Source organism: Maylandia zebra, unplaced genomic scaffold (genome assembly GCF_041146795.1).
Source record: "Maylandia zebra isolate NMK-2024a unplaced genomic scaffold, Mzebra_GT3a scaffold26, whole genome shotgun sequence".
NCBI classification, from domain to species: domain Eukaryota; kingdom Metazoa; phylum Chordata; class Actinopteri; order Cichliformes; family Cichlidae; genus Maylandia; species Maylandia zebra.
In genome coordinates, this window is record NW_027490056.1 from 133700 (window position 1) to 148851 (window position 15152).

General features: G+C 37.7%; 2 protein-coding genes across 3 annotated transcripts; both read left to right on the forward strand.

Moving 5' to 3' along the window:
* Positions 1 to 1821: 1821 nt before the first annotated feature.
* Positions 1822 to 7215, forward strand: LOC112432853 (uncharacterized). The gene is made up of 10 exons (XM_024801291.2): positions 1822 to 2085; positions 2803 to 3138; positions 3263 to 3532; positions 3696 to 3785; positions 4105 to 4215; positions 4343 to 4432; positions 4524 to 4552; positions 4944 to 5000; positions 5090 to 5164; positions 6275 to 7215. The coding sequence occupies exons 1-10, from the start codon at positions 2031 to 2033 to the stop codon at positions 6389 to 6391; spliced, it is 1230 nt and encodes a 409-aa protein (XP_024657059.2). The 5' UTR covers positions 1822 to 2030; the 3' UTR covers positions 6392 to 7215.
* A 3739-nt stretch (positions 7216 to 10954) lies between these two features.
* Positions 10955 to 14767, forward strand: LOC143416163 (uncharacterized). Of its 2 annotated transcripts, none has more exons than XM_076881590.1 (8): positions 10955 to 11233; positions 11315 to 11644; positions 11764 to 12003; positions 12591 to 12677; positions 12779 to 12807; positions 12916 to 12972; positions 14104 to 14172; positions 14362 to 14767. In XM_076881590.1, the coding sequence occupies exons 1-8, from the start codon at positions 11173 to 11175 to the stop codon at positions 14500 to 14502; spliced, it is 1014 nt and encodes a 337-aa protein (XP_076737705.1). In that variant the 5' UTR covers positions 10955 to 11172; the 3' UTR covers positions 14503 to 14767. The 2 variants fall into 2 exon arrangements, with proteins under 2 accessions (XP_076737705.1, XP_076737706.1); XM_076881591.1 differs by having other exon boundaries at positions 11318 to 11644.
* Positions 14768 to 15152: the final 385 nt, after the last annotated feature.

The window sequence follows — 15152 nt, forward strand, 5'->3', positions numbered from 1 at the left end:
GCTTTACATCTGTTCCTTTGCATCTCGTATTTGTTGATGAGCTTATTGGGCTTTGAATATTAGTGTACACACATAATGTAATATGCAAATAAAGAAATAAACAGTGTTGAATAGTCTCATCAGGATGCTTTCAGAAAGAAAACTTTCAGGGATCACTAAAAAGGCAACACTCAAATGCAGGACTCGATCATAGAAGTTCAGGCCATTTATTTACATTAAATTAGAGTTCAAATAGAAGATCAACACTAGAGAAGTTCTTGGTTTCTACAAGTTAGTGTTTTCCACAAGTCCACACAGATTCTCTTCTAAGAACACAAACCAGCCCACTGCTCTCCATCAAGAGTTTCTCCAGCAGAGAAACGAGCAGAGCAATCCAGCAAAGATGGAACAACTCCCTTTTAAATAAAAATAGAAGTGGAACATAAAATGAGGAAGTGACTAAGGAAGTGAAATGTTGGATTTTTCTTAGTAGAAGCACTATTTTAGTCTTACTGACCGTAAGAATGATCATAGCCTGAAGACTAATTTCTGGGGGGGATGCATCTGCCTATGGCCCAGTGGCTGACAGCGTGGACAACAACTTGCTCCTGAACACCGTAAAGACCAAGGAACTTGTTGTGGACTTCAGGAAGAAGGCAGATGACATCCTGCCAGTCACCATCAACAGGGTCTGTATGGCAAGAGTCTCAGACTTCTGCTTCTTGGGAGTCAACAGCAGGAAGGACCAGACTTGCCAAACACACACTCCTGAGGTTGTGAAGAAAGAAAGAAAGAAAGAAAGAAAGAAAGAAAGAAAGAAAGAAAGAAAGAAAGAAAGAAAGAAAGAAAGAAAGAAAGAAACAAACAAACAAACAAACAAACAAACAAACAAACTACTTTCTGAGGGTTCTCAGACAGAATAACATCCCTGAGAAACTGTTGGTGTCCTCTTATCGCTGCCGGGGCCGGTCCGTGAGTCATTTGGTACCTAGCCGCGAGAGTTGAGACTCAGGTGTGAAGTTTATGGTTTTCATGGTTTTTATCAGTTTTATCTTCTTTTTTTTTCATCATTTTTATCGTTAACTGGGTTACCCTGGGTCTTTCCCTGTGTGTTATGAATAAATCTTCTTTTTTTTGGTACCGGTACTGGTTTTATTTTGTTGTGTTTATCCTCGACACCTTAAAGGCCAGTCCGTGAAAATATTGTCGGACATAAACCGGTCCGTGGCACAAAAAAGGTTGGGGACCGCTGGCCTAGCAGATAGTCAGCTGTCCTCTCCCCTCACTTGAAAAATTGCACAGCTCCCATTGTCTCAAGAACATTAATTGAATCCTTCAAGACCCAGCTCACCCTGGTCATGTACTGTTTGAATGTCTACCTGAAACTAACAGACTAAGCAACAGATTTTATCCCCAAGCAAGCCATCACCATGCTGAACACTACTGAATTAGGCACTCAGATCCAATATAGCTTTCATGTACAATGTAACATTGTTACAACACAATCTCAGGTTTACACATTTGATGCTACGGTTACCACTGGTCTTTACATCAGCACCAGCAAACAAGGTAAATCATTGAGAACACAGTCTTGATCACTGTCATCAGCATGGATTCTGTTGTTTAATAAACACTGAAGCAATATGCAATATGAGTTTGCACAAGACAGAATGTCACACTGCACAATGTAATGTCATTGCTGGTACAAGTACATATTTCTATATATGGCAGTGGACAGGAAGTGTGCTGTGGCTTCAGTGGAGATAAACCTCTACAGCACATATTTTTATATCCTGTAGATTTACTCTAATTTACCTCCATTAAAGTAAGTAAGACTGCTGTCTCAGTTTGGTTAAAGAAGGATGTATGTTCATTTTTTCTTTCATATCTACACGTTTGTAAAAACTAAGGGAATACATATGACCTACCAACATTAAAAATAACCACAGCGTGAATGAAGAGGAGACAGGAAGTAAAGAAGATAGACATTTGTCTTTGACAAGTACAACAGAGTTCGCAAGTTGCAGTTATGACAAGATGAACAAAAGGCGATGATTGATCACAAATTATTCAACATTTCTCTGTTTTTGTTGCTTCTTTATTCAGGTAAGGTAACCTTTACAAATACTCTAAAACATAATTTTTACTTAATATCAACAACAAATTTTAAAAATACATTTTCAGATCTGAAAATAAACAAAGACACTGCATATTAGAGTAAATACTTTATTTTAGTCCAGTCTCATTATTTATATTTCTTTACTTTTTAAATCAACAGTAATTGCACAAAATGATGCGATTTATGCGAAATATGAGAACTGTTTAGGTAAACCACCCTAAAAAATTTCTATTTCATGTATTAAACCACAAAAAGCATATAAAGTGCTTTGAGAACTCAGAGTAGAAAAACGCTATATAAGAACTAGCCCATTTACCATTTGATATAATATATTTTTGGCCACTGTGACCCATGGGACACTGTTTTCCCTACTCAGCATTTCTACTTCAAACCAGGCTCACAGTGCATTATGCATAATGCAACTGTAGGAAAGGAAGATCTACATGTACCTACAAGTATTAAAATGTTTGGGGGGGGGGGGGGGGGTGCTTCTGTTTAAAGGTAAAGATACATTTAACATGTAACAAATTTTTTCCAACTTCTTTTCAAATTTACTTTATTCTGAAATCTTTATGTAGACAGCTGTGCTTTTGTTACAGCAAAACTGAGTTTGGTGCACACATTTTTTTCTGTGCACAAGAATGTAAATTATCTGCATTTGCACAAGTAATGGTAATATTTTTGTTTCTCTTTCATGTTCTCAGGAGCACTTAGTGAAGATCTTTCGCTTGCCTTCACTGTCAGAGATGGAGATAAAGTCACTTTGCCTTGTAAAAATCGGTTCAACATTCATCACAACTGTGACACTATCACCTGGATCTTCAGAGATTCAAGAGGCACACCAGCAGTAGAGCTGGTTAATCTTGGACAAATCAAAGAAGAAGCCAAATCAGACAGACTGAGTGTTACAGCAGAATGCTCACTGGTTATAAAGAAGGTCACAGCTGAGGATGTTGGTCGTTACACCTGCAGACAGTTTAGAGGTAATCCAGGGAGACAGCAAGGTCCAGATGCTGTGGTTTATCTGTCTGTTGTTGTCAGTAAGTATTTACACCACAATATATTTTAGTTCAAGTGGTGTCATTGGAACAGCATATTTTCATTATATATGAAAATAAATATGTGTTCTTGCTTCGTTTTTCTCTTGCAATTCATCTTCACCAGTGACCGAAAAGAAGAACGCTGATGAGGTAACTTTAAGCTGCTCTGTGTGGACATTTGATCGGTGTAGACACAAAGTGAAGTGGATCCATAACAGAAGAGATCTGGATAGAGATTACTCAAATTTAAAAACATCACAGTCTTCCTGCTCTGCTACTGTGACATTTCTGAACCTTACATATGGTCACATATCAAGTTCTGACTTTAAGTGTAGCTTAAAAAGAACAGAAAATAACAAAGAGCAGCTTTTTACCTTCAGCCATCATTCATCAGGTAAGAAACCAGGAGAGGTTCTGAAGAGCTTATTAAATGAATTCACATTATTTTGTCTAAATACCTAAGATATTATCTTGTTTTATTAATCTGAAGATTTAATCGACTGAATATACAGAAAGTTTTCTAATGAAAGGGCCACTGAATTTTGTTTTTTGTTCAGGTGAAGAAACAAATACAGCAACAACAGTTAAATTAGACACAGTGACTACAATAAAAGTGCTGGAAATGGATGGTTCAACAAACTTACCAGGTAATGTCAACAATATTCTGTATCAATTTTTCAGCAAAGTCTTTTTCTTTCTGAATTTTAGGAGAAAATGTTAGTTGTTGTTAGTGAATGAGCAAAGTTTAATCAAAAGTCATTCAGACTGGTGTTAGTAATGACTTCATTTATGGGTTTTAATTTACAATATTACATATACAAAGCAAACTCTTACAGCTTCCTAATGAGTAGTTGCCAGAGTTTTGTTTCTTTGTTCAGATGAAGATACATAAACAAATCATTTAACTGTTATAGAACATACAGAATGAAAGATCCTTTCAATTTTATTCTTTTGTTTTTGGTGAAGAAATATATGCAGCAGCAACAATTAAATTGGAAATAATGACTGAATCTGGCATTAAAGGAGGTCTGACAACAAAACAGCTGGAAATCATGAATGGTTTGAGAAAATTACCAGGTAATGGCAACAATATCTCTCTCTTTCTACAACTTCAGTAAATATTAAAGGCATGCTCTGATATTTCAGATGATGTACTTAAACATACATTTAAAATATACTTTTCATGTTTTCACTCTCTTCCCAGACTGGTCCTGGTACAGGCTTGCCATTGTGGCCCTGGGTTTAGTAGCACTTATAGCAGCTGTTGTTGTCGTCAGCATCTGGATAAGAGCTGGTGGGATTTATTCACATATAAACAGAAAGGTTGATAAACCTGGATTCTGTTTGTGGAAGTTAAAGTTGACTCCTTATTTTCTATTTTTTAGGGAAAAAAGCACAGATGGATGAAAACATGGTCAGTTTATTAATCAGAATGAAACAGATAATTTTAGATTTTTTCCTTCATTTGTGCCACGAGAACAACAAAACAGCACGACACATTAGGACAAGACAGATAATAAATAGAAAATTAAGCTGGAATGTCTGCAATAAAACAACCTTTCCCAATAACACAAACATGTCGGATTATACAGAAATTTTAGAGCTCACAGTTCTCCTCATGAAGAGGCGGCACTCATCAGGATCAAAACACTAATTCATGGCAAACCTGATAAAAGCTCACATAAGGATCAATGAATATCCATATCTATGCCATATATATATATATGTATATATATATATATATATATATATATATATATATATATATATATATATATATACACATATTTGCCTGTTTGTTTCAGGAACAGAATTTAAACTCTGCAGTAACTTCGTCTGCTCCAGGAACCATTCAGGAATCTGTGAGATCAAACATGTATTTGTTCACTTATATGTTGAATCTGCATTTTATACATTACTGAGCAGTCTTTATGTTGTCTTCACTGTGCAGGCTGATCTTCAAGATGTTGTTCTCTACGCCTCCCTCAGCTACACCGAGACCACCTACAGGTGTCCAGGTCTTCAGGTAATTTGATTGTTAAGGTTGCGGGGTTTCTCCTCCTACTGATCCCTGTCGGTAGTTACTGCTTACCCATTGGTTTTAGGGCACATGGCTGGAAGATCTGGCGTAGTTATTGACCTATCTCCTGGGGTATCCTCTGGTGCAACACGTTCTCACTCTTTAAGCAGAGGAACCCTGGCCAAGCATCCATATATAGTAAGGAGTAAGAACCTTGTGGCAGGGCGTGGTCTGCAGTGCCGCTGCAGGGGTGGTGGATGCACCTGAGTGGCAACACACCTCGCCAATTTAAAGTGTGGGCTAACTCCTGTCGTGGTTGTTGGTGTGTCAGGCTGTGCGCAAAGAAGCTGCAGCTAAGGGTTTGTACAGCAACCAATGAATAAAGATAATGCAAAGCATGTTCATGTAGTGGGGTCTGCTGTGGTTACATTCCTAGACAGCCGGCCTCTGGCTCAAAGCTTTTCAGTGAAGTGAAAATATTGAACATGGACATTTTTGTGTTTTTCTGACATAGTTATGTTATGGTGTGCAAGAGGAAATTATTTATGTTTGATTTAAAGAAAAACCCTTGGGAAATTTTGACAAAAATTTTACATTTCATCGAGAGGCTAGTAATTTTGTCCTTATCTGTTCATATGTAAAAACAAAAAATATTAAAATAAAAAGAAATTGGCTCACAAGAGGAGCTGTAGAGAGTAGAATTCTTCTTGGTAAAGTAAGGCAAGGCAAGGCAAATTTATTTGTATAGCACAATTCAACAACAAGGTGATTCAAAGTGCTTTACAGAAACATTAGAAACAAAAACAAATAAAAAGCATGATTTAAAATTGATTAAAACAAGCAAACAAACAAACTAACTAAACACACACATTTCACACCTGTTCGCACGATCTGAACCCTTATCGTAAGGGGAGCTACCAGTCCTTCTGTGGACGAGCTACTTTCTATTTTAAATTCCCTGAATTTAAAATACTCTCTAGACCCAGTCTAGACCCAGCTGGGGAGCTACCCAGTAAGTAAATGTGTTTGTAACAAAAAGGTTTGTTAAAGCTCCCAGACAGGGCAGGTTAGGAAACAAAAAGGAAAAAAAGAAAAAAGCTGTGTATTCTTTTTCAGGTTCCCCATAAAGAAGATGAAGAAGGTGAAGCTTTGACCTACATTATATGTTCAGTCTCTTCTCCTGGACCTGCTCCCAGCAACCTCTATGCTAGCATCAACAAACCAAAAGACTAAAAAACAGGAAAAAACACAGAATCTCTTTTTCTTTGATAACTTCTTCTTTCTTTCCATTCTTGTGTAATGAAAGAGGGTTTCTGTTTTGTTAAAGTTCCCAGGATTTAACAACAGTGATAATATAATCTGTATTTTAATTTTTAATTTCTAACCCAGAATGTTGCACTATATTTTTTCATAGATTGTTTATTGCTTTATCAGTGTGCATATATGTGTTTGTATATCTGCAGTTTAGGCCTGATGATTTTATGATATTAAAAAGTGTTTTTCCATTATGTAAAATCCCAAGCAGCCAATAAAGGCTCCAGCACGTGAGTTTTATTGTTACGGTACTGGGTCTCTGACCCAGTGTTTTTGTTGGTTTTAGTTATGTTCTTTGTTTATTGTAGTTCATGTATAGGTTTCCTGTTACTTTGCCTTCCCCATGTCCCGTGTCTAGTTACCCTTGTCTCCATGTTCCTTCTGCCTCCCCAGTGAGTTGCGTCTTTTGTCACTCCTGTCTCTCTGCTCCGTGTTCAGTTTGTTCAGTGTCAAGTCAGCGTCTTTGTGTTATATTTCCTGTTACTGTGACGTTCCCTTGTCTCATGTCAGTGTTTGTGGTTTTGCTTTGGTCTTTTCATGTTTGATTACTCCCACCTGCACCTTGCTCTTGTGTCTCATTCCCTCGTTATCCCTCAGTGTATTTAAGCCCTGTGTTTTCCTTGTTCTGTGTTGTGTTGTACGGTGTGTGTTTACCTGTGTGCACCTCTGTGTGCTTAGTTTATTTTTCCAGTGTAGTTTTGTATTGTTTCTCCCAGCCAGCAAATAAAGCTGTGTTTTTTTGAGTTTGCCCTTTGCCTCTGTGAGTCTGCATTTGGGTCTTCTCTTACCAGCACACAGCTAGTTCATGACATTTATTGTTATATTTTGTTTATTTTAAATAAAAATTGGTATATATGTATACATAGTTATTATATATATATATATATATGCAAATTCATTGCCTCAAGCAAATAAGCAATGTTTGCTTAAGATAACTACATTAGGACAACTTATCCATTCATGAATTACATTTTTGTCATATTTTATATTTGTATTTTGAAAACAGTAGCGATGTCATCTACCATTTCACACACTTCACATGGGATTTTGTTGGTTGAAGGACCCTAATAGACTCTAGAATTGTCACCATAAGCGCTGCCTGTCTGTTTCGTACGAGCATAACAGTTCAGGCTCGGCTGTGTTGCATGTGTGTCAAGAAAGAAGCAAGCATGAAGAAAAAGGAAGTGTACCTAATAAAAGAAGGAGGAAAGGAACAAGGTTTATCTGGCAATAATTAATACATTGGGAAATAAAAATTAGCAGAAAAAACTTGTAAGATTTCATTTTATTTTTCTGATTCTAAATGTTTGGTATTGACATCCAAACCATTATAAAGGCCAAAATATAATCTCAGTAAACAGATGAGTAGATTAAATAATAAGTGTAAGTAAAAGCAATAATAATCTGCCATTACAGTTTTTTCTGATTTCTTAAGCACATTTTTTGTAACTATTGGCTAATTTTGCAAAACTCTTCACACAAATAAGAAAACCTGTCACCCAATAATCAAAACATTGTAGTTCTCTTGCAAAAGCAAACACAGCTAGATTAACTCTTCACACCTTCGTAAAAATGGTGTTTCCGTATCAAACAGTACACACAAGCCATCATCTACTAAGCACACAATGCGCCAACTGCACACTGATGGTATGAATACAAAACACATCTGGCTTTTGCTTTCTCTGTGCACAAGGTAGGCTATGTCAGTTTGAGCTCATACTTCTGTCATAGATCCATAAGCATAGAGGGATCCAAACTTCAAGTTCTGGTGTTTATTCAAACACATCAAAACAAACACAAGTGTTTATTTCCAAGTCTAGGATTATTTGCAATCGCCATAATGACTATATGGGTTACTTGGACTGCAGTGAACATGCTTCCTCTGCCCCCAGCATCTGGTCATCTAGCAATTCTGTAAAGTAACAATTTCAGTATTTTTACATCAATGGTATTGGTGTGTTTCTCATTGGCATATGGCAGTGCTACAAATCTTTGTGCGAAGTGACTGTACTAACCGACTCTCATTTCAAGATGTCCTTATGGTACTTGCTACAGTGTAGCGGCTCGAGTTAGGCTGGACCCGTTGGCCAGCTACCCTCAGGGTCATTCCACGGTTGATTACATGGTCCACTATTGTAGCTCTGATGTCATCAGCAATTCTATTTCTTACTCTTCTTACCCTTCCTCTCCCCCCTCCTCATCTTCCTCTCCCCCCTCCTCATCTTCCTCTCCCCCCTCCTCATCTTCCTCTTGCTCCTCCTTGTCCTTGTCGTCCTCTTCATCCTACTTCTTCACCTCCACGTCCTCTTCCTCGGCCTCCTCTACTTCTCACTCTTTCTGCTCCCTCCATTGTACTCCGCACACACAGCTTACCTGTATTATAGTGCTTAGGCTGATTGCAAAGTGAACTAATTATCTAAAAAAGTTTTCACATGTGAAAGTGTGCCAGACAGTTGGCAAATTAGTGTTAATGATAGCCATACATGTGTATACTTTTGCTAGGAGTGTGTTGGAAATTTGGTAATTGAGTGTTGTGCAGTGAGTTGTGCCTACAGTTTTGCAAAGTGTGTGTTACAAAATTGCAAACTGAGTGCAAAGCAGTTTTTGTGCTTTTAGTTTTGCAAACTCAGTGAGTGGTTTTGCTATAAGTCTGAATAGTTTTAGAGATTGTGCTACAGGAATCACAGTTAGGGTTTAAGCATTCAGAAAAAACTGTAAATGTTTTTATTTTCCATAGTTTGTTCCAATAACGGTATAAATTTGTCTTTCTTTTTTTCCACAGTGATTAATTTGCCTTGTTGCCATTTTTATTGACTTCAGCAACATTGTGCAGGGGAATTAGAGCATCCATTTGCTGTTGCTATATGTGAAGCTAGCCTTAAAGGCAACTGATGACGGGCTTTCTGTCTCCCATTCAGTTATCCACTCATCTCTCTTAAAGTAGAACAATCTTGACTCAGGATAAAGAAAGAAAAACTCCAGACGTGTGAACGGCACCTCCTCACGACACATCCCCACGTTAACAGTACATCAATCTGACCCCGCTCCCTAAAAGATCATCGACTGCGCTTCAGCTTCTCAGTTAAGCTTGTATGTAGTGAAAAAGCTACCGTCTACAGTGGTGAGTGATTATATTAAACAAGGGTTTAAAGATTGTGTGTACTTTTTATAAAGAGGGTTAAGAAGTGGATGTCAATGTTATGTGACATGAACAAGTTTCCATTAGAGCACTGAAATACCAGCTGTTTCGATATTAAATTTGCCTTTAGGAATTAATCTGTAAGTGCTTGAAATGTAAGTTTTATTTAACGTTGTTTTGTTGTTGTTTTTTCCTAAAAGAATTATCCGGTTTTTAACATACGGATAAAAGGCACTACTGTTCAACGGAAATCTTCATTTTGTGGGCTATTTACTGTGGCATCATTTAATTTGAGTTTTAGTGGGAATTTTTTGTATTTAACTTACGTTAAAAATGGTCAAAGTAACTTACTCTTTTTAACGATATTTGAAATGGTCGCTAGCAGTTATGTTCTCGCCACTGCCTGTTACCATTATGGGTGTAAAGTATGGAGGACCACAAGAGCCACACACATTGAAATAAAGGATTCTACTTAAATGATGAATTGTAGAACAAATTCTGCATCTGTGAATTCATTTTAACTAATTTAACCCTCTGAGGTCGCGGGACGCGTCAAAATCACATGACCAGTTTAAGAGGACCCAGCTACAAGATGCAGCACGTCAGAGTCTCCATTTCAACTTGGGTCAAAAGTGCGGAGTTCAAGCTATATACCAGTTTACCATGTCAGCCAATCAAAAAAAAAATGATAAGGCAACATGTGACATTTGGTTGTTTAGGGAGAAGGGGAAGTTTTTAGGGGTGACACCCGCAACGGACAGCGGGCGAGCGAAAGAAAGAGAGAGAGCGAGTTTTCATATGTGAGACATTAGTGACGTTTAGCGTGTTTGGAGGCTAGAGTTAGTTTACCTGCTCTGTTATGGTAACTGTCTTGATTAAATAATATTTTTATATTTTTAAAAGCATATCAATTAACAAAAACATTAAAGAGTGTTTGAGAACGTTTATCCAGCCATGATTTGAAAGCATATAGCCCACATTTTAACAGACTGGTGTAGCAGTGAAGATGTTTAATCTGCAGTGAAAGTAATATAATAAAAGTCACATGTTGTACCAGCTGTTCCAGTGAAAGGTTTGTCCCATTAGCTTGTCTATATACCTTTTAAGTTACATTTCATCAAACAGTCCTGAGAATCCACACAAATGATCTTTTTATATATTACAGTCCAAAGTGAATGCAGATGGTCTCCTGCAGCTTTAAAATATCTAAAGGACACTGAGTGTGGAAACGATCTGTGTTTCTCTTTTTGGTCATCATTAAGTGCTAAAAATTCTGCTGCTGATGTACTCACATTCCTACTAAAAGACTTCCCTTTTTCTTCTCAGAGGAAAAACTATTTCAGAAATGCAATGAGGAACCAACACGTGTTAGAGCTAGAAAGAAAACATCTTATCTGTTACAGCTTGGACATCAACAGCAGATAGTTGTCCTCTTCACCTGGCCCTCTATATCAGCATAATATTAGCATAAATCACAGGAAGTGGACACAGCATCTCTACAAGAAGGACTATTTCAGAGATTAATTTTTAATGTGAGAAACAGGAAGGAGAAAGACGGAGAATGGCTGAATTCAGGTGGATTCAAATGTTTTCATCAGTGATACTAATGCTTCAATTGTCAGGTAAGAATATTTAAACGTTTATAAATGAGATTACAAAAGCTTAGTTTGTTGACATTATTGATTTTATTCTTTTCTTCACAGCAGCAGCAGCTGACTACTCTGAGTTTATTATCAGGGATGAAGGTGAGGTCACTTTGTCATGTGAAAATGTGACAGATGATCAAGATAAATGTGACAGAACTACCTGGCTCTTAAGTCAGTCAAATAGAGCCGTAGTAACACTGTTTGAAAACGGGAAGATTCACCAAGGGGTCAAAAATAAATCAGACAGACTGAGTGTTACAGCAAAATGTTCTCTGGTTATAAAGAAGCTCACAGCTGAGGATGTTGGTCAGTACACCTGCAGAAGGTTCAACAAATCAGGACAAAAAGAAGGTTCAGACTCTGTAGCTGAGCTGTCTGTTGTTAACCGTGAGTATTTCCATCATAATGTTTTCAGATTATTAGAACATCAAACTGAAACATTACAATAACTATAACTACAGTGATGATTACTGTAAATGTTATTCTTGTTCTCTCTTTTTTAACAGTAACTGAATATAAGGATGATGACACAGTGACATTGAAGTGCTCTGTGTCCACATATAAAGAATGTAAATACACTGTGAAGTGGCTCTATGGTAACAAAGACCTGAGGATGTCACAGTCTGCCTGCAGTGTGACCTTTGCAACATCTGATCATATTTACACATCCAAGAACTCTGAGATGTTGAAATGCCAAGTAGCACATGGTGGAAACGTGCAGGAGTTTATCTTCAGTCAATCTTCTGGTCAGAGAAGGGATACGTAAACATTTCAGTCCTTACAATAACTTCATCCTGTTATAAACAAACAAAGAACTTTTTTGGGGATATGATCATAGAAAAAGTGCTTGTATGATTGGGTGAATAAGGCGAGTTGTATAAAGCGCTTTGAAGTCAGGTAAAGTAGAAAAGCACTGCAAAAGAAGCACAATTTAACAGACTGCAGAAGCCCGCTCCTACCAACAGTCAGCGTTGGATTCTTATACACGATACACTTACTTCACTTCAGCAAGTTCCCAAAAATAAGCTGTAAAAGAAAACATCCTGTGGAGATGTATTAATGGAAAGAAGGAAAAGGGGAAGTCAGCTTAATGCGGCTACTGTTCATTTTCTGTTCCAGTTTATAAAAAAGCTTATTTTTAAAAAACATTTCTGTCAGTGAAATAACATTATAACCAGAACAATATTTCTTTGTTGGTCATTTTAAGCAAATACAATGATCTTAACCGAGTAATTTTATACAACCTAAAACACATTTGATTTTTATACATCAGGATTTTAAAAAGACAAGAACCTGCAGACATAATGTGTTTAATGTTTTTCTTTTTCTTCAGGTGTGTGGAAGTTTATTGTTGTAGCGCTGGGGTTAACAGTACTCATAATGAGTGCTTTCATAGGCATCATATGGAAGAGAGTTAAAGGTGAGAGCTTTCACAAGACTGAGCTTTCATCACCAGGGAGACTGCAGAAACCAGGATGGACTTTCATTCTAAAAGCTTGAATTGATTTTTCTCTTTTTCAGAACACAAATCACAGATGAATGAAAATGCTGTGAGTTATAACACTTTCATGCTATATACGAGTAATCAGTCTTTCTCACTGATGTGATTATAGTCTGCTGTGTTTATGAGGCTTCTTTGTCTGTTTTATTTGTTTCAGGAACTCAGTTTAAACCCTGCAGTGACTCTGTCTGCTCCAGGAACCATTCAGGACTCTGTGAGCTCAAATACTTACTCACCACTAGGGATGGGTATCGTTTAGGTTTTATCCGATACCGGTGCCAAATCGGTACTTTTGAAACGGTGCCGGTGCTTAAACGGTGCTCAAACCGGTGCTTAAAGAATGGAGAACACAAAATTGGTCCAAAAACCTCTCATGTTCAGCTGGTTTTTTGTAAAAAGATAACAATGTTAGCCTTTTCTGCAGCTATGGGGCATATATGGTATCACTCTTGGCTGGAAGCAGTGCTTAAACAATGGAAAAAACACAAACTTTATCCAAAAACCTCTCATGTTTAGCCGTTTCCCTCTTTTTCTTTGGTCATTTTAGCCTTTTTGGCCAGAGTGAAGGGAGTATCTGCCATCAAACAAGAAGACAGCCGCATGTAGCTACGATGGTGTTTGCTAGTTCACCTTACATGCATTAATGTAATAACGTGGTGAGCCTACTCAACATAAATTACACACGAACAACATTAAGCTACTCACGCAGAGACGAACGGCTGCTGCTGCTGCCATCATCATCCTCATCATTTCTGCTACACTGGCAGTGCTAGGGGCCAGGACTCTACTCTTCGTGTTTTTGGGGATGTTGCTAACTCCGGGTCTGACAACAGGCACCACACCCGCAGTAGATGTGCTCGGTGTGAGGTCTCGCAGCAAGCTATCAAATACAGCGCATTTCTGGCCTTTTAAAAAAAAAAACGCTATGCGTCGCCAGGTATTTCATCGGATTTGAGGTGTTACCTCCTTTGACAGTATCACAGTATCAGCTTAAAGCACTTGTTGCAGGCTGCTGAGTTTGCATATTTTGCTGTGAAGTACAGCCAGACTTTTGACCGCTTCGCCTTGGACATTTTTAATCTGTAGCTCTGCTCTAAAAGAATGTACGTACCTGGGCCCGCCTACTATCCTCGGAAACGTAAAATGATTGGCTAGAAGTGTATCACAGCTCAGGAAAAAAAAGCACCGAAATAAAGCACCGAAATGTGCGCTGCTTTTCGGTCTGGTTACTACCGTTTATGGCACCGGACACCGGTACCCATCCCTACTCACCACTTGTATTTGTTCTCCCATATGTTGAATCTAAGCATTACTGAGCAGTCTCTATGTTGTCGTATCTGTGCAGGCTGAATCTGAATACGCTGTTCCCTATTCCTCCATCAGCTACACTAACAACACCACCAGTAAAGCTCAGGTAAGCTGTCCTGTTGGTTATTCAGGTGATGTCAGTTAATAACAATAAAAATTCCCATGAAAGAGCAAGGTAAATGTTGATATCTGAGTGTTAAGAATAAATATTAAGATTATAATACTATTATCATATCTGCCTTACCCTACATTATTATGGTCTTAATTATTTTGTTTTTTGTGTATTCATTTTCAGGTTGTGGGTCAAGATGATGATGAAGATGATGACACAGTGACCTACATCACCATGAAAAGTCACATCACTTCTGCTGCACCCTCCAGTGATCCCAGCAGCCTCTATGCTGCCGTTAACAAACCAGTGAGAGACACGTGTTGACGAAACAGCTACAGCTCATACAAGCTTTCTTACGTTACACTGGTTATGGTTGCGCTCAGGCCCTTTTTAACCTGTTATTTGTATCAGATTGTGTAAAAATGTTTCTGTTAGGCATAAGTTCTCCATGTTTAACAAAAAGGATATTATACTGCTCATTTACATTTCTAACACAGAATGTTGCACTATGTTTTATCCATAAATTGTCTCCAGTTTGACAAAGTTCAGAATTTATTACTGTAGCAATCCCTTTATCCAGAAGGGGGTGCTGTATATTCTTTATAACAAAATGTGAAGCAGTGGAAGAAATAATCTAACATCCTCAGACATAATAAAAGTCACATGTTACATCAGCTGTTTCTGCTTGCAGTCATTTAAACATCTATATCTCAGAACTGTTTGAGTGTGTGTTTCAAAGCTGAATTAGTTAATTATTCCGTATTCAACAATATAGAATCACAATGGAAAACAACAAACTTCATTTTTACATTGGGCTATACATCCTGTGATTAACACTCCTCTAAATCCCTGTGCTTTGTGAAAATCATCTCTTTGGGATTTATGATCCTGCAAATTTGTTCGTCTCTGTAAACTTTTCGATTGGACAAATGGGAGAGAGGGGTTTCACCCACTCAAGATGCATTTCCTGCTAC